The sequence below is a fragment of the Jaculus jaculus genome, chromosome 19, assembly GCF_020740685.1.
Source record: "Jaculus jaculus isolate mJacJac1 chromosome 19, mJacJac1.mat.Y.cur, whole genome shotgun sequence".
NCBI lineage: Eukaryota > Metazoa > Chordata > Mammalia > Rodentia > Dipodidae > Jaculus > Jaculus jaculus.
The window spans coordinates 35,354,148-35,376,159 of record NC_059120.1 but is presented as its reverse complement, the minus strand read 5'-3'; the positions used below and the strand labels follow the sequence as shown (position 1 = coordinate 35,376,159).

Sequence of the window (22,012 nt, the reverse complement as noted above, 5' to 3'; positions counted from 1 at the left end):
TTAAAGTTTACTATTGACCCTTACCTCTTCTCCCACCCTAAAATCCCTGCCTTCGTCCCCAGCATGATATAAGCAACTGCTCAGAGTAATAAAGTGAGTTGTTCCTGCATTGCAAAGACTCCCGACTCAGTGTGGTTTTTCTCCGGTGGCCAGGAGAGGTTTCTGAGTCGTCCGACGCTCATCATCCCCTCAACCCCTAGGGAGGAACCAGCAGGCCTGGTCCTTCCCTCGGCACTACCTGTGCAGGAAGGAGCCCCACATTCAACACCCTAATCTCATCAATTGACAGGTCATCCTGGGAAAAAATAAACAGAGAGGCATCTGGATTAAATGAAGTCATAGAAGGAATAGACTTAACAGATATATACAGGACATTTCACCCAAATGCTACAGAATATACATTCTTTTCAGCAGCACATGGAACCTTATCTAAAATAGACCATATATTAGGACACAAAGCAAATCTTAACAAATACAGGAAAATTGAAATAATTCCTTGCATTCTATCTGACCACAATGGAATGAAACTACAAATCAATAGCTGGAAAGGCTATAAAGCATACACAAAATCATGGAAATTATACAACACACTACTAAATGATGAATGGGTCAATGAAGAAATCAAGAAGGAAATCAAAACATTTATAAAGTCAAATGATAATGAGAACACAACATACCAAAATCTCTGGGACACAATGAAGGCAATCCTGAGAGGTAAATTTATAGCTTTAAGTGCCTATATTAAGAAATTAGAAAAGTCACAAGTAAACGACCAAATGCTTCACCTTAAAGCTTTGGAAAAAGAAGAACAAGGCAAACCAAAAATCAGTAGACAGGAAGAAATAATAAAGATTAGGGCAGAAATTAATGAAATAGAAACAACAACAACAACAACAATCCAAAGAATCAATAAAACAAAGAGTTGGTTCTTTGAAAGGACAAACAAGATTGATAAGCCCTTAGCAAATCTGACCAAAAGAAAAAGAGAAGAGGCAAAAATTAATAAAATTAGCGATGAAAAACATAACATCACAACAGATGCCAGAGAAATTCAAAAAATCATAGGGACATAGTAAAAAACATATACTCCACTAAGTATGAAAATTTGACTCATCTCATTATCTTAGAGATACTTGCTCAACCATGTTTATTGCTGCTCAATTCACAATAGCTGGGAAATGGAACCAGCCTAGATGTCCCTCAACTGATGAGTGGATAACAAAGATATGACACATTTATACAATGGAGTTCTACTCAACGGTAAAGAAAAATGAAATTATGAAATTTGCAGGAAAGTGGATGGATCTGGAAAGGATTATACTAAGTGAGGTAACCCAGGCCCAGAAAGCCAAGCTCTACATGTTCTCCCTCATATGTGGATCCTAGCTACAGATGATTGGGGCTTCTGTGTGAGAAGGAAAAAACTCAGTAGCAGAGACCAGTAAGTTAAAAAAGAGATATAAATGGAAGAGAAAGGAAGGGAGGAGGGTACTTAATATGTTGGTATTGTATATATGTAAGTAGAAGAATAGATTAACAGGGGTGAAAAGGCCCAAAGTGAGATCAGGGGAAGAGATTGAGTAAAGGAAAGGTGGAGGGAAGGGTAATCAAAATCCAAGAGGATGCAAATAAATCATATGGAATCCTCCGGTTTCGGACAATGGAACACTCAGGAGCCATAGATTGTTGTTACAAAATTTTCAGTGCCAGGGATGGGATACCTCCCATGAGTTGTTGTCCAGCGAGGTTCCTGATGCCCCCAAAACATTATGGGCCATTGTCAAGGCCCTTGGTTTCCCACCAGGAATAGATGGTAAGGCCCTATTGCTGAAGACTCCACATACTTGGGCTTCAAGGCCATTGAGAAATCCTGCTGGAACTGAGCTGTTAACCTCCTCCATGTAGACCAGCTGACAGAAAGCTGGAAGAAACCATTCTACATGTAGTTCAATGGGAGAAAGAGATACCACCAGTGAAGATAGTCAACAGTGGACACTGCAAGCTTTATAATTGGCCAGCCAGGCCAAATGAGCCAACAGGTGTAATAGTGGCACATCCGTGATGGTGGAAACCAACTGCCCTCCAATTGGACTGGAGGCCCACTCCATGGGGGGGTGGACATATCCCTGATACTGAAAACTTAAAACAGGGGTAGTCATGAGCCTTAGGGGTGTAACAGCTGCTGATGTCTGAAAAAATGTATATACTATGCTTATCAAACTGCCCAGTAAGCACTTCTCTTAATACTTATACCCTCATATATATATATTTGTTTTGTTTTGTTTTGTTTTTTGAGGTAGGGTCTCACTCTGGCTCAGGCTGACCTGGAATTCACTATGGAATCTCAGGGTGACCTCGAACTCACGGCGATCCTCCTACCTCTGCCTCCCAAGTGCTGGGATTAAAGGCGTGCGCCACCACGCCTGGCTCTTATACCCTTATATTAATGCTACTCTCACTTTGGGCAGAGAACCTTCTCTTTTCAGATGGCAGTGACCTTGGGATGACTCAGAAGGTATCATAGTGCTATAAAGAAGTAACTGGAGTACTGAGTAGCATCTTGATCACAGCTTCCACGGCTCAGGGTCTAATGCAGAAGAGGTGGCAGAAAGAATGTAAGAGCCAAAGGATGGGTAGGACTCCTTACGACGTGCTCCCTTCAGACATAAAATGGCCTGGATATCCATGATTTCATAGTGCCTAGCACTACCTACACAAGACCATCATAAGAGGAAGAAAAGATCATGACATCAAAATAAAAGAGAGACTGATTGAGATGGGGAGGGGATATGATAGAGAATGGAATTTCAAAGGGGAAAGTGGGGGAGGGGAGGGTATTACCATGGGATATTTTTTATAATCACACACACACACACACACGCACATACACTTTAAAAAAAGCCTCGCCCATTGGCTCACACATCCTTTCACCCACATCTTCTGCATTGTTCCTGAATGTCAGAGGGGGTGAGAGATGTGAGATAGGGTCTCTTGCTTTTACCAACACATGTACCACAACATCAGCTTTATATGGCATTTGGGATGGTCAAACTCAATTTAACAGGCTTTGCAAACATGCACCTTTAATGGTTGAGCCATCTTCACAGCCCTAAAATACTTTTTATGTTTTTATTCCCATTGAATAAATGTCCACTGACAATTGCATCTTATTTGTATTTTCACTGGTCTGGTACAAGCATGCTCATTTCTACAATATCAGCCCAATGTTTCCTTCCCTCCCTTCCTTCTCCTGTCTCCCTCCCATCCTTCCTTCCCCTTTTCTCCTATTACCCCCCGCCCCCAAACTCTTTTTCTCTGTCCCATCTGGTACCTCTGAGCTATGTTTTTAGCCCTGTTTTCAATTTTGAATCAAACAAGAAAAATTTATTTCTGTTAAGATGGAACTTTCTTTCTTTTTTTTTTTTTTTGGCTTTGGTTTTTCAATGTAAAGCCTCACTCTAGCCCAGGCTAACCTGGGATTCACCATGTAGTTTCAGATTGGCCTCGAACTCCCATCCATCCTCCCTCTGCTTCACAAGTGCTGGGATTAAAGGAGTGCACCACCATGTCCAGCAGGATGTTTCCTTGTTATTTAATTGTATTTCTTCTCTTGTGAAGTGCTCCTTTTCGGCCCGTTGTATAGGTATCTAAACCTTTTTAACATTTTTAGAAGAGAAATTAAGTTTAAGGATGTTAACTTTTATCATGTATCTTGCAAGTAATTTTCCTTATTAGTAGTTGATCTTTCAACTTTTTTGAAGAGATTTTCACATAGAAAAGTTGTGAATTTTGCAAGCAGACCTATCAATCCTTCTTTTTGGTTTCCCTCTGCAACTGGGCACACTATTCAAAAATGAATCAGATGCAAGAGGGCAGAGTTAACCTGCCACACAGAGCAGGCCGCCTTCCACGTGCTCCTTCCTCCAGAGTGAGGAACCCGACAGGAAGCACGAGGAAGAGGCGGCAATGGCCCTAAAGCTGAGGAGGCTCGACGGGGGCTCTCCTGACGGCCGCTGGAACATGGGTTTGAATTCAGCAGCAGAAAAGCTCTATGTAATCCTCTCTCCATCATCATGTGAAAAAGGAATGGCAAGCATCCTTTATTTAAGCACATTTTTTGTTATTAATATAATGTGGCTGGGCACTCCCAGCTGAGGCAGTAGTCACCATGAGTTCAAAACCAACCTGGTATTATAGTAAGTTCAGGAATGCCTTGGCTAGAAAGTAAGTCTATCTCAAAAAATTTTTTTAAAAAGTGTTCTTTACTAAAATTTTAAACTTCACAGAAGTTGGTATAGTAGAACAGAAAGTTTCCTTTCTGTTCCCTTGCAAGTTCTGAAAGGCAAACACTATAAAACGCTCAGTACAAATTCTTCCAGACCTTTCTCATGCATACATTAGCCCATTATAGGATAGTACAGTACAGTGTACCATATGTGCAAAAAGTGACTAAACTATATATGTCATTTTGCAGCTACTTTTCATGTGGTTTAACAAAGGTATTTCTATATTTTGCCTTTAAATTTACTTTAGTATATTTTGACCATTATACAATATTTCACAATGTAAATATACCATATTGAGTTTTTCACAATTAAATTATAAAAATGCTACAACAAACATCCTTGTAGGATTGATTTCTCAAATTGAGGTCAGAAAATATTTTTAAAAGTTGGCTAGAAAATTCCAAATTCTATGTTCCATGACCTATCAATTTATATTCTATTCAATATTTATAAAGATTTCTATTTATCTTCACTTTCATATCAACAATGCGAATTATTGTCTTCTTATGATTTTGTTGTTTCTGTAAAATATTTCTTCTGAGCTGGGTGTTGTGTTGCATGCCTTTCATCCCAGCACTTGGAAGGCAGAGGTAGGAGGGTTGCTGTGAGTTCAAGACCAGCCTGAGGCTACATAATGAATTCCAGGTCAGCCTAGACTAGAATGACACTCTACCTCAAAAAACAAGTAATAGGCAGGCATGGTGGTGCATGCCTTTAATCCCAGCACTTGGGAGACAGAGGTAGGAGGATCACCACAAATTCGAGGCCATTTTGAGGCTGCATAGTTAATTCCAAGTCAGTCTACCTCAAAAAACAAGCAGATAACAAAAAAAGTAATAGCAATAAAGTTATTTCTTCCATACATCTGAAGCGATAGTGTAACAGCGGAGTAGTTGCCTAGCATATGTGGTTCAATTCCCTAGCAACACACACACACACACACGCACACACAGGTATTTCCTTAGCAGAGTGATAATTTATATTCTTTCCCTACTTGTCATGATTGTTGTGAGTTGGGGAATAATCGTGCAGCCATTTTGACCTTCTTGTATGCGGTGGTGACAACCTAGTGCTTTGACTTCATTTCTTGGGAACCTTTCAGAGAGAAAACAAACCATTATCTGTACCTAGAGGAAAAAGTAGAAAAACATAACTTTTAGGAATTTTACACACCATGTTCTAAGAAATCACAGAACTGAACATTTCCTTGGAAGCCTGCTGCTAAGCCCCGGTCCTTGTGGCTCTCTCGTGGTTTCCTTTCAGAGGGCTCCTCGCCCCACCTCACTGGTCCTCTCCCTCTGCCACAAGTCCCCAATTTCCCTCCCCCTAGGTCCCTCTCATTCTGTTTCTCTTGGTCACCCTGTTTCCACAGTCTTCTTTAATGCTAACCACCCTAGATGTTTGTGAATCTAGTTGTTTAATAGTATTTTATGGTCTAAATATTTTTAATTTGTTTTGGAATAAGGTTTTAGCTGTGAATTTCAGAAGAGTTGTAAAATGTATGCTAAACACAAATCATGCAATTTTAAGCATTTATAGCAGAATCTCTATGTTTCTTTTCTCACATAAACACTGTTAGAACATTGAAAATATTTTTAGGAAAGAGGAAAAATCCATTTTAATCATTTCATGCCACATAACACATTTCATATGGATATATTTTCCAACATTTATCATTATAGAATAAATAGTTGTATTCTCTAGTCCCTTACTAACACTTACCCATGAGTCTATGTGGTCCTGTTGGAGGCAACATAGTTGAATGGGTAGAAGATGGGTCCTTGTTTGCAAAAGGACAGTCCTGGGAGAAATATTTTAGTTCTTTTTCTCTTCAATGAGAGGGTTAGACACCTTCTCAACTGTGAGGATTAAAATGTGGTGAGGAAACACAAGCTCATAGGCAGTCTTATTTTATAAGAAGGGATAAGATAGGCTGGTTTTCTGATGTGTCTTCTACATTACTATAAAAAGCAAGGAGGGAAGGCACGTGGTTCAGCTTGCAAGAGGTGTGTTCTGTCAGTCCTAACTGCATTTCCTGTGCCCAGAATCACCAAGAACTCTAAAGATGAGTCTCACATGTCAAGTTACAGCCAGCTTCCTTCTGATTTTCAGCCTTTCCACCAAAGGTAAGTTGCAGTGTGGCTCTTCACTGACCCCCAGAGCCCAGCAGCTTCTCTGGAGACCTGAAGGGAGTGAGGGTCAAGGAGGGAGAACCTGAAAGGGAGTCCAGAGGCCTCAGCAACTCTTGCTTTTCATAGGTGAAAACTCCAAACAAATAAGGGTCATCTGGGGTCCTTTGGATCATGATATCAACTTGGACCTCTCTGGTTTTCAGAAGAGTGATGGTATTGAGCATGTGCGATGGGACAAAGGAAGAACCTTGGCCGCAGAACTCAGAAACGATGATGTAACTTTTCAGTTAAATGAAAGATATGAGATATTAACAAATAGAACTCTGAAAATTAAACATCTGAAGAGAAATGATAGTGATATCTACAGTGTACATATATATGATACGCATGGAAAAAGGGTATTTCAGGAAGAATTTGATTTGAAGATACTAGGTAAGTCTTCATTCCCTAAATTTCTTCATTTCAGGATGGGTACTATTTAGCAAGTTGGGCAATAGTATTTTGCAACGAAGTGTCTCTAACTGGTGAGCCATCTCCCTGGAAGAAATAGTATTTTTGAAGTGTCCCTAGCCCTAGCCTCTGCCTCTGGGAATGTTCCAAAGGAAATTCAATGCCTCCCTCCTAGCCAATGGAGACTCCAGTTGGGTCTGAGGGTGAAATCCACATATATAGAAATATGGAGTTAATAGGTCCTTAAGTTGATCTGCCTACCACTTTCTTTAGGGTGGCTGTATGAAGAATGGATTAAGGTGGCATGGATCAGAAAGAGGGCCAGCAGGCAAGAAAAGAGAAGGATACCCTAGTTGCATGATAAAGGGATGAGAGAGGCGTGGAGTCAGGAAGGAGAGATGACTTGGACAGCTCTGAATCGTTCACCTACTTAACATTAAACTAGGGTGCCCTGGAGCTAGAGAGCAGGAAAGGATGAGACAGCTGAAAGACAAACAGCCCTTATTTCTGATCTGCTCAGGCCCATGGTAAAAGGTGCCTTTTGATGATTTGTGCATAAAATGCACAAGGTGTGGCTTTGTCTGCACATGTGTGGAGAGGGCAGGAGTGAACGTTGAAGATGGAAGGGAGACTCGAGTGAAGTGAGGCAGGCCAGTGGGTGGCTATAACCTTGGCTGCACATGTGAGTAAGCAGGGATACTATTAGAAATTCCCAGCTCCTGTCATAGACTAATGATATCAGGAGGTTTTAGCATGCAGGCTGGGTGCCAGTAACATCTAGAGTTTTCCAGGTGCTTCTGGTGAGCAGCCACTGATGGTAACCACTGGCCTGAACTGGCCTGTATATGAGATATGAAAGAATGAGAACACAAGGTCACGGGATGAGCAAGGTAGCTTGAGCAAGAATGAGAGGGAAGAGAAAGGCCACCGGAGTTGAAGGCCCATGAATGATTAGAAGTGAGGAGAACCAGCTGTTCTTGGCTTGAAGAGGAAGCCAGGAACTCCAGCTCACTGAGCAAGTAAACATTTCTCAGCTTTGCACAGGAAATGCTACCAGAGACAGGTACTTAAGGCAGTCTTACAGCACTTTCTTAGCAGCAGCCCATCTTCCACATCTCCATACACTACATTCCTCTGTATATGACCCTTTCCCAGAGCCCAGCACTGCAACCTTATCTAGGGAGAACTTTCAAGAAATGGGGTAGGGATGAGAATGGCAACTGATCTTGGGCACTATGAATGGCCAATGCCATGAGTTGCAACCAGCAGGGGACACTCTAGAATCCCTGTATAGAGGATCCTTCAGGTTCTCTGACATTGTGTTACATTTACTTTGGGGTGGTAATCATGGCTGCTGGGGGAGATACTCATGGCTTGTTTGTGTAGCTTTATTTAAGGCTGCCAACTATCACGAAAGCTTGTCTTTTTTACATCCTTATAACCTGTATAGAATCAGAGGCCCTGTCAGGAGCAACCCCTCCAAGTTCTTATTGCTTTGTAGAAGCAAAGAAAAGATTCTAACCCAGGGCTGCTTTTAGCAAGGGTGGTGACATTCCCTCCCAAACAGCTTCATTGGAACATAACTCACATACTATACAGTTCACCTACCTACCATGTACAACTCAACAGCTTTCTGCACATTTATAGTCATGCAACATCACCATATCAACACCGTCTTCACCCCAAAAGGGCACCCATGACTTAGTCAAGAGATTAACCTCACTGTTACGTGTGCATGTTAACACTGCACAGTATCTTGGCTCAACCTGTGGTCCTTGAGTATTACTTGTCACATGGTCTTGATAAATTAATGTGTGTTCTGAACTTGATTATGACCCACTCAGGCTAAGTGTCCCTTATCAAAAATGTTTGGGACTAGAACTGCTTCCAATTTTGGCTTTTTTGAAGATTGTGAAATATCTGCATACATATATGAACTGAGATCTAAGCATGACATTTATTTATGATTCATATATCCTTTGTATGCATAGCCTGAACATATATTATGCCATATATATATATATATATGTATATATATATATATATATATATATATACACATATATATATATATACACACACACACACACACACACACACACGTATTGATGTTTCGAGGTAGGGTCTCTCCCTAGCTCAGGCTGACCTGGAATTCGCTATGTAGTCTCAGGGTGGCCTCAATCTCATGGCAATCCCCCTACCTCTGCCTCGATGTCTGGCTTAGATTATGCAATATTTTAACTAATATTGTGCATGGAACAAAGTTTCAAATTTTCCACTTGTGGTATTACACTGATGTTCAGAAATGATTTTTGCATATTTTTTCTACAGAAATGTATTTTGTCCATTTTATATTTTCTTGGGTTGGGAGTGCTCAATCTGTAATGACTTCAAGGGACTTTCAGTGAGGAGGGTAGTGGGTGACGCATGTTCCTGAGATGCCAGCTTGCTTGCTCAGTGCTGCGGAGCCTCCCCAAGCTCTGCTCCTCCGCGCTCTTCACACCTTCTGAGACAGCAAGGACCCTCAGAAGCAGGCTCGAAGGAGAAAGACTTACCCCTAGCCGTCCAGGGTGAAGGGGCTTCGTCTAGAGGAAGGTCATGCTGCTCAGGGCCAGCTGTGTTACAGGGAGGACAGCCACGGCCACCACAGCACACAGTTGTGTTGTCTACAGCTAGCACGACAGTGGAGCTCATTTCAAAGCCTCCAGATTCTAACTAGAAGTTTAGTGACTAAATTAGGACCACATCAGCGAAAAACATAGTGCAGATGTCTATTCACTGAGATCCATAAAAGAAATTCAGAAAAACAAAAAGATCCAGGAGTGGTGGAGGCAGAGGTAGGACGCTTGCCATGAGCTTGAGGCCACTCTGAGACTACATAGTGAATTCCAGGCCAGCCTGAGATAGCGTAAGACCTTACCTTGGAAAACCAAAAAAGGAGAGGAAAAAAAAAGAACTTTAGGTTGGTGAGATGGCTTAGCAGTAAAGGCACTTGCTTGTAAAGCCAAAGGAACCAGGTTCAATTCCCCAGAACCCATGTAAGCCAGATGCACAAAGTGGCGCATGCATCTGCAGTTCATTTGCAGTGGCAAGAGGCTTGGTACATCCACACTCTTTCCCCTTGCAAATAAAAAAGGAGGTGGTGGAAAGAATGTAAGACTCAAGGATGAAGAGGAGTGCTCTGGAGTGCTGTCTTCCAGAGAGGAAGTCGACCTTGCATTCATGACCTCACAGCGGCTGTCCTGAATAAGAACTACACACTCTCGTCCCATCAACTTGTCATGGATGATGGAGAAGAGCAAAAGTAGAGACATACATTAAGTATTAATAACACTGGCCCTGGGTACCGGAGTTGCCGGTGATCTCTAACCTGCTTTAATTTTTTAAAAATATTTTATCAATTTTAACAATGCTTGGATACCATTTGAGAAATGATTTTTTCCATCTAGAAAGACAGGCAACCACTGTGAGACAACTCTTAGTTGACAGACTACTCTGCTTGATGCTGATGTCTCGACATCTTCTTCATCCTGAGTTACACGGAATCTCGGGATAGAAAGACAACAGAAGTGGAATTAGGCTTGAATGACCTACAGCATAAACATTCTTGTCTAAATAGCCAGAGGGGAGAGGGATCAAAAATCAAAAAATACGCTGTCGATCCTTAATCCATGGAGAGTGTGATATATATGTGTAATATATATTGGTTTTGGGTTTTCAAGGAAGTGTCTCACTCTAGCTCAGGCTAACATGGAATTCACTATGGAGTCTCATAGCGATCCTGCTACCTCTGCCTCCCGAGTGCTGGGATTAAAGGCGTGTGTCACTACGCCCAGCACACAGCCTATATTTTCATAGGTACCCTAAGGCTATGTTTTTAATCTCACAGAGCCTTGAACATCTCATCTGTAACTGGGGAGTGAGCATGAGCCTTTCTGTTAGAATTACATGATGCCAAGTATATGAAAACATTTTAAGGCGCAAGCAGTGCATACATGGCCGATCTGATAGCCTTTATGCAGGGAAATGTCTATGAACTGTGCTAGAAATGAACTTGTTCTGAATGTCCTATGTAAATAAAATAAAAAATGATTTTAAAATGCTATAAGGCTGGAAAGATGGCTTAGCAGTTAAGGCACATGCATGCAAAATGTAAGGACCAGGGTTCAAATCCCTGGAACCCACATAAGCCAAATGCACATGTTGGCGCATGCGTCTGCAGTTTGTTTGCTGTGGGTAGAGGCCCTGGTGCTCCCATCCTCTCTGTCTATCTACCTCTCTCTCTCTCTTAAGTAAATAAATAAATTTTTAAAATATGCTAGAGACTTTTGAAATTGCTTCCTGGTCCCAAGCCAACTCAATTCTCTATTGTTTTAATAGGCATATTTATTAATGTAAAAACTTGCTACTGGGAATGAGGCACATCTTTATAATGCCAGCATTATATAAAAGGGGCCAGACATAGTGATGTATGTTTGGTGATGTATGTTTGTAATTCCAGCATTCAGGAGAAAAAAATTCAATGATAAGCAACATAAATTATGAGACTGAAAGGCATTCTTTTGTGGCTCCTCCAGCGGCCATCTTCATGACAATTGTCATGGTGCTACAAGGTGCCACTTCACATACAGATAGCAATATGATGAAGTCAGAGGGTGACTGGTGGTTATTCCAGCAGCCACTTGGAACTAACCACTTTTGTCTTATGCTCCTAACCCCAAGGAAGCCAGAGGCCTCAAAGAAAAGCTTGCGCATGCTCACATTGCATCTATGTAACTTGTTCATTTTGTTATTGTGAGGGTGGACATATTCATACATGCTTGTGATTGTGACTCATCTATCAAAGTAAAAAAGAAAGAACAGATGGTGTGGTGGCGCACGCCTTTAATCCCAGCACCAGGAAGGCAGAGGTAGGAGGATTGCCGTGAGTTCAAGGTCACCCTGAGATTCCATAGTGAATTCCAGGTTAGCCTGGGCTAGAGTGAGACCCTACCTTGAAAAAACAAAACAAAACAAAACAAAAAAGAGCAAATTGCCCAATGGGGGTTGAATCTTTATTTTCTTTTAGAGATGGTCTCAACACCAAAATTCTCCTGGAATTGCAGCAACGCAACGCTGACGTGCGAGGTCATGAAAGGCGCAGCGCTTGAGCTAACGCTGCATCAAAACGGGAAGCGCCTCACCAGCAGCCAACAGAAGGTCATCAGACACAGGTGGATCAACGTGAATGATCCATTCAAGTGCACGGCCACTAACAGTGTCAGCAAGGAGTACAATACGACCACGGTCAGCTGCCCAGGTGTGTGGTGGGTGGCAGTCAGCCTCTGGGCCGGAGGGCACCTCTGGCACAGGGCCAGACACCTGGGTGGGGAGGTACCTTGAGTCGGGATGAGATGTGGAAAGGGACTTCTTCCTCCTGGAAGCCTTTGGGGAAGCCTTTCAGGAAGGGGAGACTGGGCTCCGCATCATGGCAGCCCTCCTGCAGAGTGTGATCTCACCTCAGACAGCTACAAAAAGGGCCCTTCTGGGAGAAGCATCCTTAACTGCCAAGCCACTCTCCTGACCACCTCTTGATTATCTCTTCTTTTGAAAAAGTTTATTTATTGGCGGGGTGGGGGGCAGAAGGAGAGGGAGAGAAAGGAAGGGAAAGTATGGGCACACCAGGCCTCTTGCCCCTGCAAACTCCACCCATATGCCCCACTTTGTGCATCTGGTCCTAAGTGGACACTGGCAAATCAAAGCTGAGCTGGCAGTCTTTGTAAGTGAGCGCCTTTAACCACTGAACCACCTCCCTATCCTCTCTTGATCATCTACTGATTCCCAGAGCAGAATCTCCACCCAGAAGTAATTTGTTGTTTGGCTTTGCTTTCTCAAGCAGAGCCTGATTATATACCCCAGCCTGGCTTTGAACTTGTGGTGATTCTTCTGCTGCAACACAGGTATACATCACTATGCCCAGTCCCTAGAGGTAGCCTTTGAACAGCTTGCTGTATTGCTCAAACACTTCCCTGGAAGCCAGAGGCCTAGACTTCTAGCTTCAGTCTATCCAAATTTAGTGGAATGACCTTGACAGAGGCCCTGCCTTTTTGTGGGATCCAGCCGTCTGGTCCACAAGGAAAATCAGCTCCAGGATCCACCTTCACTGACATGGACATTAGACTGCCTTCTGAGAAAGTAAGAATCACAGCCCCAGACAGACAACTTGAATCTCAGGAAGGCATCTCATCACATGTCACTGAGTGTAGCCCACACTCTTCAGAGGGATGGCACAAAAGGGAAGCACCTGGAAGTAGGCATCCTTGGAGGTCCTCCAAGAATCTTGGGACTCAGACCAGCTCTTTTCACTTCTCAGGTTCACTGGAAGTCCCCCTCCTATGTCCCCCTAATAGAAAGACAGTGGGTAGCTGATCCCCTCTACCAGTCACCCCCTTTCATGACTCCTCAGTTAGCCAAAACACAAAAGTAAAAAAAAAAATTTTTTTAACCAGTATAATTATGATAAAAATTGCTCATTGTTTATTTGAAATTCAACTTTAATTGGCTGTCTTACATTTTATCTGGTAATCTCACTCATCATATTTATTGTAATTAGATGTCACCAACATAAAAAAATGTGTCGTCAAGGAGGGAGGGAGTAGGAGAAGGCAAAATTTGAGGATGTAACCAATGCATCTCCTGCATCCGAGGTTCAGTGCAAAAGCTGGTCCAGGAACTGGCTTCTAAGGAGATGGAAATAACACCTCGAGGAAAGAGCGCCTCTGTTCTGAATATGGCACTCTGGAGAGCAGGGCTGAGACGAGACTGCTGGGACAGGGTGGCGTGAGCGTGCGCTTCAAGTGCCGGGAGAAGGAATAGGCTGAGCCCAGGGCGGCACTCCCCACATAGACAGACTGGCACGACGTTTCCACGGGCAGTGGGAGTGGGTGAGGGGACTGTGAGGACCCGCGACAGCCACAGCAGCCTCGGAGATGTCCCCAGCAGACAAACGTGAGGCCAGATGGCAGAAGGCATTGCCTGATTCCCAAGAGTGTCTCGGGAAGGGTGGCTGCCTTGCCCGCCTGGCTCAAGTCTGGGGAGGCCTCAGCTGGGGAGGCAGACTCCGGCGGCCCAGGCCCTCCACACGCCAACAGCGCTAACGGGCCTGAAGTCTTTCCTTGAAGCAGCTTCAGGGAGTTCCTAAGGGATGTTCCTTAGCAGGTAGAGCCTAGAGAGGACACAGTGAGGGAGAGAGACAGAGAGACAGGCTGGAGGAAACCAGTCAAGGGTGGATCAATGTGCATAGCTTGAAAATCTGCCTGCCTAGATTCCATCCTGGGTTGTGTGTCTAACCGTTTCTTCTAGGGTCGTCTGGCAAGGAAGTGTTTTTGTGATGCTGGGGGAGGCTCCTGCTTCTCCCCACATAGCAGTCTCCTGACCCAGGCCCCAGCTGCTCCTCTCTAACTGCAGCTGACTCCCCACGGCACATGGCCAGCCGCCCTCCTGGGAACCGGCACCAGAAACAGCAGTGCTAGTAAGAGCAGGAGCTCACATGGGTGTTGTTTTACAGTTTACAAAGCACTTTCACATCCATTATCTGATCTGCTTCCAACAGCTACCCTGTGATGTAGGTCGAATTGTTTCCATTTTACAAAGAAGGCTGAGAGGTGGAGTATCTTACCAAAGACACCAGCCTTTACCCAGAAGAGCTGAACTCAAATCCATTGCTTTAATACTAAAGTTACCATTTTGCTCACTGTGTCAGCAAGTGAAGGCCTAGGAACCAAAGGCGCAGGCTGTTGACCATGCTAACCCACTGCAAGCAAGCGGCTTTAACCATCGAGCCATCTCCCAGCCTCCCCCAGCGTGCTTACAAACTTCTTTCAAGGGTCCAGGAGAAGTTAGGGAGGGGCCGCTGCCTCCAGGAGAGGCGGCTAGGCTGCAGGAATGAAATACTTAGCTCCAGTATTTGGAAACTGCCAGGCTAAGAGGAACGGAAAGAACTGTGGCCCAGGAAGGAAGCTGGAGAAGAGAGGGGCTGCTTGGCTTGGGAGCAGTCCTGTAGGCTCTTAGGCAACTCATCCTTCTCTCTGGGCCTCGTCTTTGAAATTAGAGGTTGGGTGATCTCTGCTCTAAAACTGTGGGGTGCACTCCTCGATGGGAGGAGGAGTGTGGACAGCATCCATGAGAGCTGTTTCTCAGGGAGCTTCTGAGGGGACTTACCCTCTTCCCTAGCTCTTGCACAGATTCACAGGGCTCCCCACCCTGTAGAAGCTTGACCTTTGCGAAGTGGAAAACCCCACGGGGCTCTTTTTGTGCTTGATGTGGGAGGCTGGGCTGGAGCTGAAAAGGCCTCTCTGCTCAGGAGCCAACCTGCCTCAGCCCCATTTCTCCTTACAGAGAGAGGCCTGAAGATCTATCTTATTGCGGGCACCTGTGCTGGAGGCCTCCTCCTGCTGGTCTTTGTGGCACTGCTCATTGTCTGTATCAGCAAGAGGAAAAAACAGAACAGGCCAAGAGACGGTAAGCTCCCCTTCCAGGCCACCACAGCTGCAGCAAAATCCCCAGGGAAACATCTCCCAGGGATGGATGGCACCCTCGAGTCTGAGAAGAGAAGAGTGCGATGGATGTTGGAGGATATCTTAGTTGGTAAAGTGCTTATCATGCAAGGGTGAAGACCTGGCTTGGCTCCCTGTTACCCAAGAGAAAAAGAAAAGCCCACTGTGGAGGTGCATGCCTGTAATCCCAGTGCTAAGGAGAGAGGGGATCCCTGGGGCTTGCTGACTGGCCAGTCTAGCCAAGTCAGTGATCTCCACGTTCAGTGAGAGACTGTCTCAAAAAGTAAGGTGGTGATGCACACTTTTAATATTTATTTATTCATTTATTTATTTTTGTTTTGAGGCAAGCCCAAAAGACTGGCCATTTTATGTGAGAGAGCAAGAGCAAGAGAGTGAGAGTGAGTGAAAGAGAGAAAGAATGGGAATTGGCACACCAGGGCCTCCAGCCTCTGAAATTGAACTCCAGACAGGCGCACCACCTCGTGCGCACGTGCGACCCTGCACTCGTGCGTCACTTTGTGCGTCTGGCTTACATGGGACCTGGAGAGTCAAACATGGGCCTTTGGGCTTTGCAGGCAAGTACCTTAACCACTAAGCCACCTCTTCAGCCCTTATTTATTTTTAAAATCTATTTATTTGCTTATTTGTAAGCAGAGAGAGATAGAAGAGAAATAGACAAAGAGAATGGGTACACAAGGGCCTCCAGCCATTGCAAACAAACTCCAGATGCATGTGCCACTTTCTGTATCTGGCCTTATGTCAGTATTGAGGAATTGAACCCAAGTCTGTAGGCTTTGCAGGTAAGTACCTTAAGCCACCTCTCCAACCCTGTCTATGCCTTAAGCCCAGGACTTGCAAGACAGAAGTAGGAAGATTACTGTGAGTTTGAGGCTAACCTGGGTCTAGAGTGAATTCTAGGTCAACCTGGGCTAGAGTGAGACCCTACCTCAAAAACAACAACAAAAAGTAAGGTGGAGAGTAATTGAAGAAATTGCTCTATGTCTGCCTCTGGTCATGCATATGTGCACACTTGCATACACACACACACACACACACAGAGATGGGCAGTGTCAGAATGCCAAGGTTGGAAGTGCAGGTTATGGCTCTATTATGTGCTTAGCTTGATTCTGACAGAGTCTCATGGTGACCACAGAGACACTGGAGAAGCTTCATGCGTGTTGCTCTCCCGGCACCCACAGTGTTAGGTCGTCTTGGCAAAGGGTTGGTGTGGCTGTCCCTGCGTGGGAACTAGGTCTCTACAGCAGCAGGAAGATATCCATCCAAACCTACATCTATGGACACAAGTCTTGTCTTTGAGTGGTACAAGGTAGGGTTAAGGCCAAGCTCTTAGGAAGACAGGTGACACCACTTCAGGCCACAAGCTACTTCTAGGAAGACAGTTGTTTCTTGGGGACTGGGAGCGCTCAGGGCAGAGTGCTTGCCTGGCCTGTGCAAGGTCTGGGTTTGAACCCCAGCACTGCACGCAAATGCAAAGCCAAACTCAGGGTTCTCAGACCCCTTTCCCAAGTGGCTCTTCAGGCTGGGAGAATGGTTTCCTCTCCACATACCTGACCAACAACCCACCGAGCAGGAAAAGGTTAGGCTGATCATAAGTGGGCCATGTTGCAGTCCGGTTCACATTGCTGGTAGAAGTCACCCAACCAAGAGCTGCTTCTGGGAAAAAGAGATTTATTTTGGCTTACAGGCTCGAGGGGAAGCTCCACGATGGCAGGGAAAAACGATGGCATGAGCAGAGGGTGGACATCACCCCCTGGCCAACATAAGGTGGACTACAGCAACAGGAGGGTGTGCCAAACACTGGCATGGGGAAACTGGCTATAAAGCCCATAAGCCCGCCCCCAACAATACACTCCCTGCAGGAGGCATTAATTCCCAAATATCCATCAGCTGGGAACCTAGCATTCAGAACACCTAGGTTTATGGGGGGACACCTGAATCAAACCACCACATTCCGCCCCTGGCCCCCATAAACTGATATCCATACATGATGTAAAATACAATGCATTCAGTCTGACTTTAAAAGTCCCCATAGTTTTTATCAATCTCAATGATGTTCATACATCCCCATAGTTCAAGATCTTTTAACTGAGCCATAATACCAAAATATAACCTCAAAAAACCCATAATGGCACAGAATATTCACACTGCAAAAGATGGCATTGGGCATAGCAAAGAAACATTCAACCAATACAAGATTTAAAACAACTAGGGAAAATATCAAACTCTGTAGCTTCAAGTCCATCAACTCTAGCCAGTGACAAGTCTTCAAGTCTGATAATTCTAACCAGCAACAAGTCTCTGGCATTCCAATTCCGCCCCTCCAGCTAGGCTACTCACAGTCCTGGGAAACTTCATTGGGGCCGGCAGCTCCTCGGCAGCCATCTCATGGTCCCGGCATCTCCACTGGGTCTCCACTGCAAGCCACGGTTCATCTTCATGGCCCCATGGGGTCTCTATGCAGGCAACCAGCAAAACCGCTTCACACTGCCCATGGCCATTTCCAAAACACAAGACCGTGTTGCAAACTCAATGACCCTCTTTCCAGCATTTCTTATACTCCACGATACCAGGTAGGGTGCCAATTTGTTAATCCAGGGGGGAATAAAGCAGACTTTGAAGAACAGGACACTCCTTGAGCACTCAGGGCCCTTCAAAAGAGTTGACATTCTTTTTGTTGCCCCAGCGCAGGTCAGCTAGCCCAGTCTCAAAGGTTGTAATCTCTCAGTTGCAGCTGAACGGGCAGCAGTTCACCCAAAGATTTTCCTTTCTGTGCCATATCCCTCTGCACACACCAGTTCATTTCTACGCTAAGCAACCCTGCACAACTTCTCAGGACATGGGCACAAGAGCAAGCTTCTCACACAAACTGCTAGCCCAGTCCAGGCACAGCTCTTTCTCACCCTCATAAGCCAAACCTCACAGTCCATAGTTCTTACTGCCTTCAGGTCTTTCAGCTCTGACCAGAATAGTCCAGCAAGCTGTACTTACAGCACTGCAAGGCATCTCTTAGGCCAAGGTTTCAACTCCTTCCACATTCCTCTTGAAAATCAGCTCCAAAAGGCCGAAGCCACACAGTCGGTTGTCTAGCAGCAACCCCACTCCTCGGTACAACTTTACTATTGCAGTCCGGTTCACATTGCTGGTAGAAATCACCCAACCAAGAGCTGCTTCTGGGAAAAAGAGATTTATTTTGGCTTAAAGGCTCGAGGGGAAGCTCCACGATGGCAGGGAAAAACGATGGCATGAGCATCCCCTGGCCAACATAAGGTGGACTACAGCAACAGGAGGGTGTGCCAAACACTGGCAAGGGGAAACTGGCTATAAAGCCCATAAGCCCACCCCCAACAATACACTCCCTGCAGGAGGCATTAATTCCCAAATATCCATCAGCTGGGAACCTAGCATTCAGAACACCTAGGTTTATGGGGGGACACCTGAATCAAACCACCACAGGCCATGACAAGGGACATACCCATGTGTCAGCAGTGGGTGCTGGGGTGGGGCTTAGCCTTTATTTGGAAGTGCTGGTGAGTGGGAAGGTCTCTGGAGCTCGGGAAATCCCTGATTCACACAGGACCGCATTATGGTGGGTCTGTCCTAGATCAGGCCTAGAAACGTCTACCTAAGTGATTTCTGTCACAATCCATGCATGGGCTCTGAACGTCCCTAAGTAGGGGTGGCCTTAGGCCCTATGCCCTCTGGATTTGCCTTCCTACTTCACATCTTGTTCATCAGTGCCCTTCGGTCACTCCACACTGCCACTTTTTTCAACCAGCCTGGGCCCAAGTGCATCTCTCTGAACTCAGTGTGTTTGTCTCCCACCATCACTTCCACTTTCTCCACCCCATGCGACTCAGTTGCTTGCTGAGTCCCTTGGACCGTGATGCCCTCACCTCTGCACTGCACTCCACTGCTGTCCCCTCTTCCCTGCAAAGGTCCTTCTTCACTGCCTAGTGCTCAGAGACCTAACATGTCGCCATCACCAGGCTGAAGTCAGTGACAATGAGCTCATATTGACATATTGCGCCAAGAACAAACCTTCAGGCTTTACAGTTGCTGTCTCGGCAGCTTCAGAGATTTCACAGGGAGACGATCACCGGTGGGCAGGAGAAGTTCAGCCAGGCCTGTGGGCTGCATGGTTCTCCCAGGAAATGTTCCAGCGAGCTGGGCTTGCTCAGTGTAGTGTTCAGCCAGCAGACTGAGGCAGGACCAGGCTAAGGCGAAAAGCCCACTGTGCAAAATGTAAGGTGGCCTCACCTTGCTCTTGCATGACCCTGACACTGGTACTTCCTTAAATTTGACACCCTATGGGCCTGGCTTGCCTCACCCCAGGCCCACCCCTGATTTCAGTCCCCAGGAAATGCAAAAGTATGAAAAGACTAATAGGTTCCAAGGAACTCCCGGAGCAGATGTTTAGGCAGTGGCTGAGGTTGATGGAGCCCACTGTGACCAAGTGGTGGCATAGAGGGCCCCTACTACATGGCTGCCACATGGCTGGCTTACTTGTCCAGTCTGTCCCTCCCCTCCTACATCTCATGTGGCCTCCCAGACACCATGATTTTCAGTTCTGGTTCTGTCACTAAGGGCCTTGTTGGTGTCTGAGTCATCATTGCCACTTAGCAATAGAACCTAACACCTGGAGGATGAAGAGTCAGCGTAGCGAGGGCCAAGTGAACCAAACACTGTCACGCAGGCAGCCTGAACAAAGCCAGCCCGAACTTGCCACAGGCACCCACTGCCCCATCCCTGGGAACTGGGATTGGGTCAAAGATCCCTTCACAGCCTCCCAAACATCACCTTAGCCTCCTTGGGGCGCTAGAGATAGCATAAAACACATGTTCTATCCCTCCAGTGTCTCTTCCTCCATGTGCTTTGAGCTCACAGGCCATTCAGATGTCAAACTGAATTGTTTGACTCTGTGCCTTTGCATCCAAGCCTCCTGGCACTTGCATTTCCTGTAGGCAGGCCGAAGGGCATGGATGGGCACCATCTGCCTGCAGGTGATCTACTCTGGATACCGTCTCCTCTTGCTGTCTCCTTCAGCAGCCGGTGAGGATGGCCCTGGGCCCGGGGACTAGACGGCTGAGCTGTAGCCTAAAGGTGGCCTGGGGGTCTTCCAGCATTCCTGCAGAGCTCCTGTGGGGTCTGGAAGCAGTACAAGATCTATGTTGCTACCAATCTCAGGTCCAGGTTGACAGAAGCCACGCCAAACAGAAAATCCCAATGGGTGAGGAGAGGAGTAGTCTTTCTTTCCCAAGTTCAAGAGGATGGTTCTCGGGAATGATTTCTGAGGAACTAGCTGGTTTGTAGGGTCCACAGAGCCCCTTGCGTACACTTCAGCTTTGTTCCAGAATGTGGTTCTCATGACAACTGAATGAGCAAAGGAAGATCCATCCTGTAGACCCCTCAGGGGGACTGTGGTCGCTAATTCCCTCTGGCACTCAGACTCCTGTGGTAAATGGCCTCTAACCATGAGGCTCACTCTCAGGGCACAATCTGTAGGCAATGTCAAGGCATGATTCCCAATTTGGGGTGCTCTCCCTCCGTTCTGGAGCTTTAAGCATAAAGTCCACTGTTCGGGCACCCTGTTCCCTCAGGCTCCCTGAACTGTGCTGAGGCCTGGGCTCTCGCAGTACCTGTGGCCGAGTGTCTCTCTCGTGAACAGCAAGTCCTCATGGAGGTCAGGGGCCGGTTCTGCTTCCTCTGCACATTCCCTAAAGCTTGTGCCTGAGGCCTGTCACCTCAGACAAGCCTAAGACTTGCATTGCTCACTATTGCCATTGCAGGTGAAGAGCTGGAGATAAAAGCTTTCAGAACGACCCCAGGGGAAAAACGTCCCAAGCCGCACCAGATCCCAGCTGCAGCGTCTCAGAATCCAGCAGCTCCCCAGGCTCCTCCCCCACCTGGCCATTGTCCCCAGGTGCCGCCTGGCCGTGGACCCTTGCCTCGCAGCCACCGAGTTCAGCATCCACAGAGGAGGAGGCCTCCTCCACCAGGCACACAGGTTTACCAACAGAAAGGCCCTCCCCTCCCCAGACCTCGAGCTCAACCAAACCCCCCCTGTGACGCAGCAGAGGACGCACCCCCACCTTCCCCTAATTAAAAAGCAGAAGCCATCCTTCCAAGAAGATGGGGTGTGGGTCTCTTCTGGGTGTGCAGGCCGCTCTCCCGTCCTGTGCATTTTCTACAGGAGAAAGTACCATTGTGTCCCAAGGCTTGTGGAGGGGGGTATGGTCAGGTTGGCACTTTCCAACTCAGCCACCAGGGCACATGATCTAACATCTGTAATCTTTGTGTGTGGGTGTGTGTGAGGGTGCGTGTGCCACAGTACACATGTGGAGGTCAGAGGACCACCTCGGAGACCAGTCCTTGTCTCCCACCTTGGCTGAGGTAGGGTGTCTCACTGTCCACTGCTGCGTTCACCCCGGCCTGCTGGCCCGAGAGCTGCCTCCCACCTGCCCTGGGGTTATGGTGCCCGCTACAGCATCCGCCTTTGCACCGGTTTTGGGGATCTAAACTTGAGTCTTCACACTTGTGTTGACAAGTGTTTCTTTATGCACTGAGCCATCTCCCCAGAACACATTTGGAA

At 46.1% G+C, this 22,012-nt stretch overlaps 1 protein-coding gene across 1 annotated transcript; it reads left to right on the top strand.

Moving 5' to 3' along the window:
• Positions 1-3,966: 3,966 nt before the first annotated feature.
• Cd2 (CD2 molecule) lies at positions 3,967-21,526 on the top strand. The gene is made up of 5 exons (XM_045137983.1): positions 3,967-4,024; positions 6,332-6,412; positions 11,937-12,167; positions 15,245-15,367; positions 21,210-21,526. Exons 1-5 carry the CDS (start codon positions 3,967-3,969, stop codon positions 21,524-21,526), a joined length of 810 nt encoding a protein of 269 aa, XP_044993918.1.
• Positions 21,527-22,012: the final 486 nt, after the last annotated feature.

Coding starts and splice junctions, on each gene's coding strand:
- Cd2 (XM_045137983.1), top strand. CDS start 3,967: ATGGCCCTAAAGCTGAGGAGGCTCGACGGGGGCTCTCCTGACGGCCGC. Junction 6,413..11,936: donor TTTCAGCCTTTCCACCAAAG/GTAAGTTGCAGT, acceptor ATTTTCTTTTAG/AGATGGTCTCAACACCAAAA. Junction 12,168..15,244: donor GACCACGGTCAGCTGCCCAG/GTGTGTGGTGGG, acceptor TTCTCCTTACAG/AGAGAGGCCTGAAGATCTAT.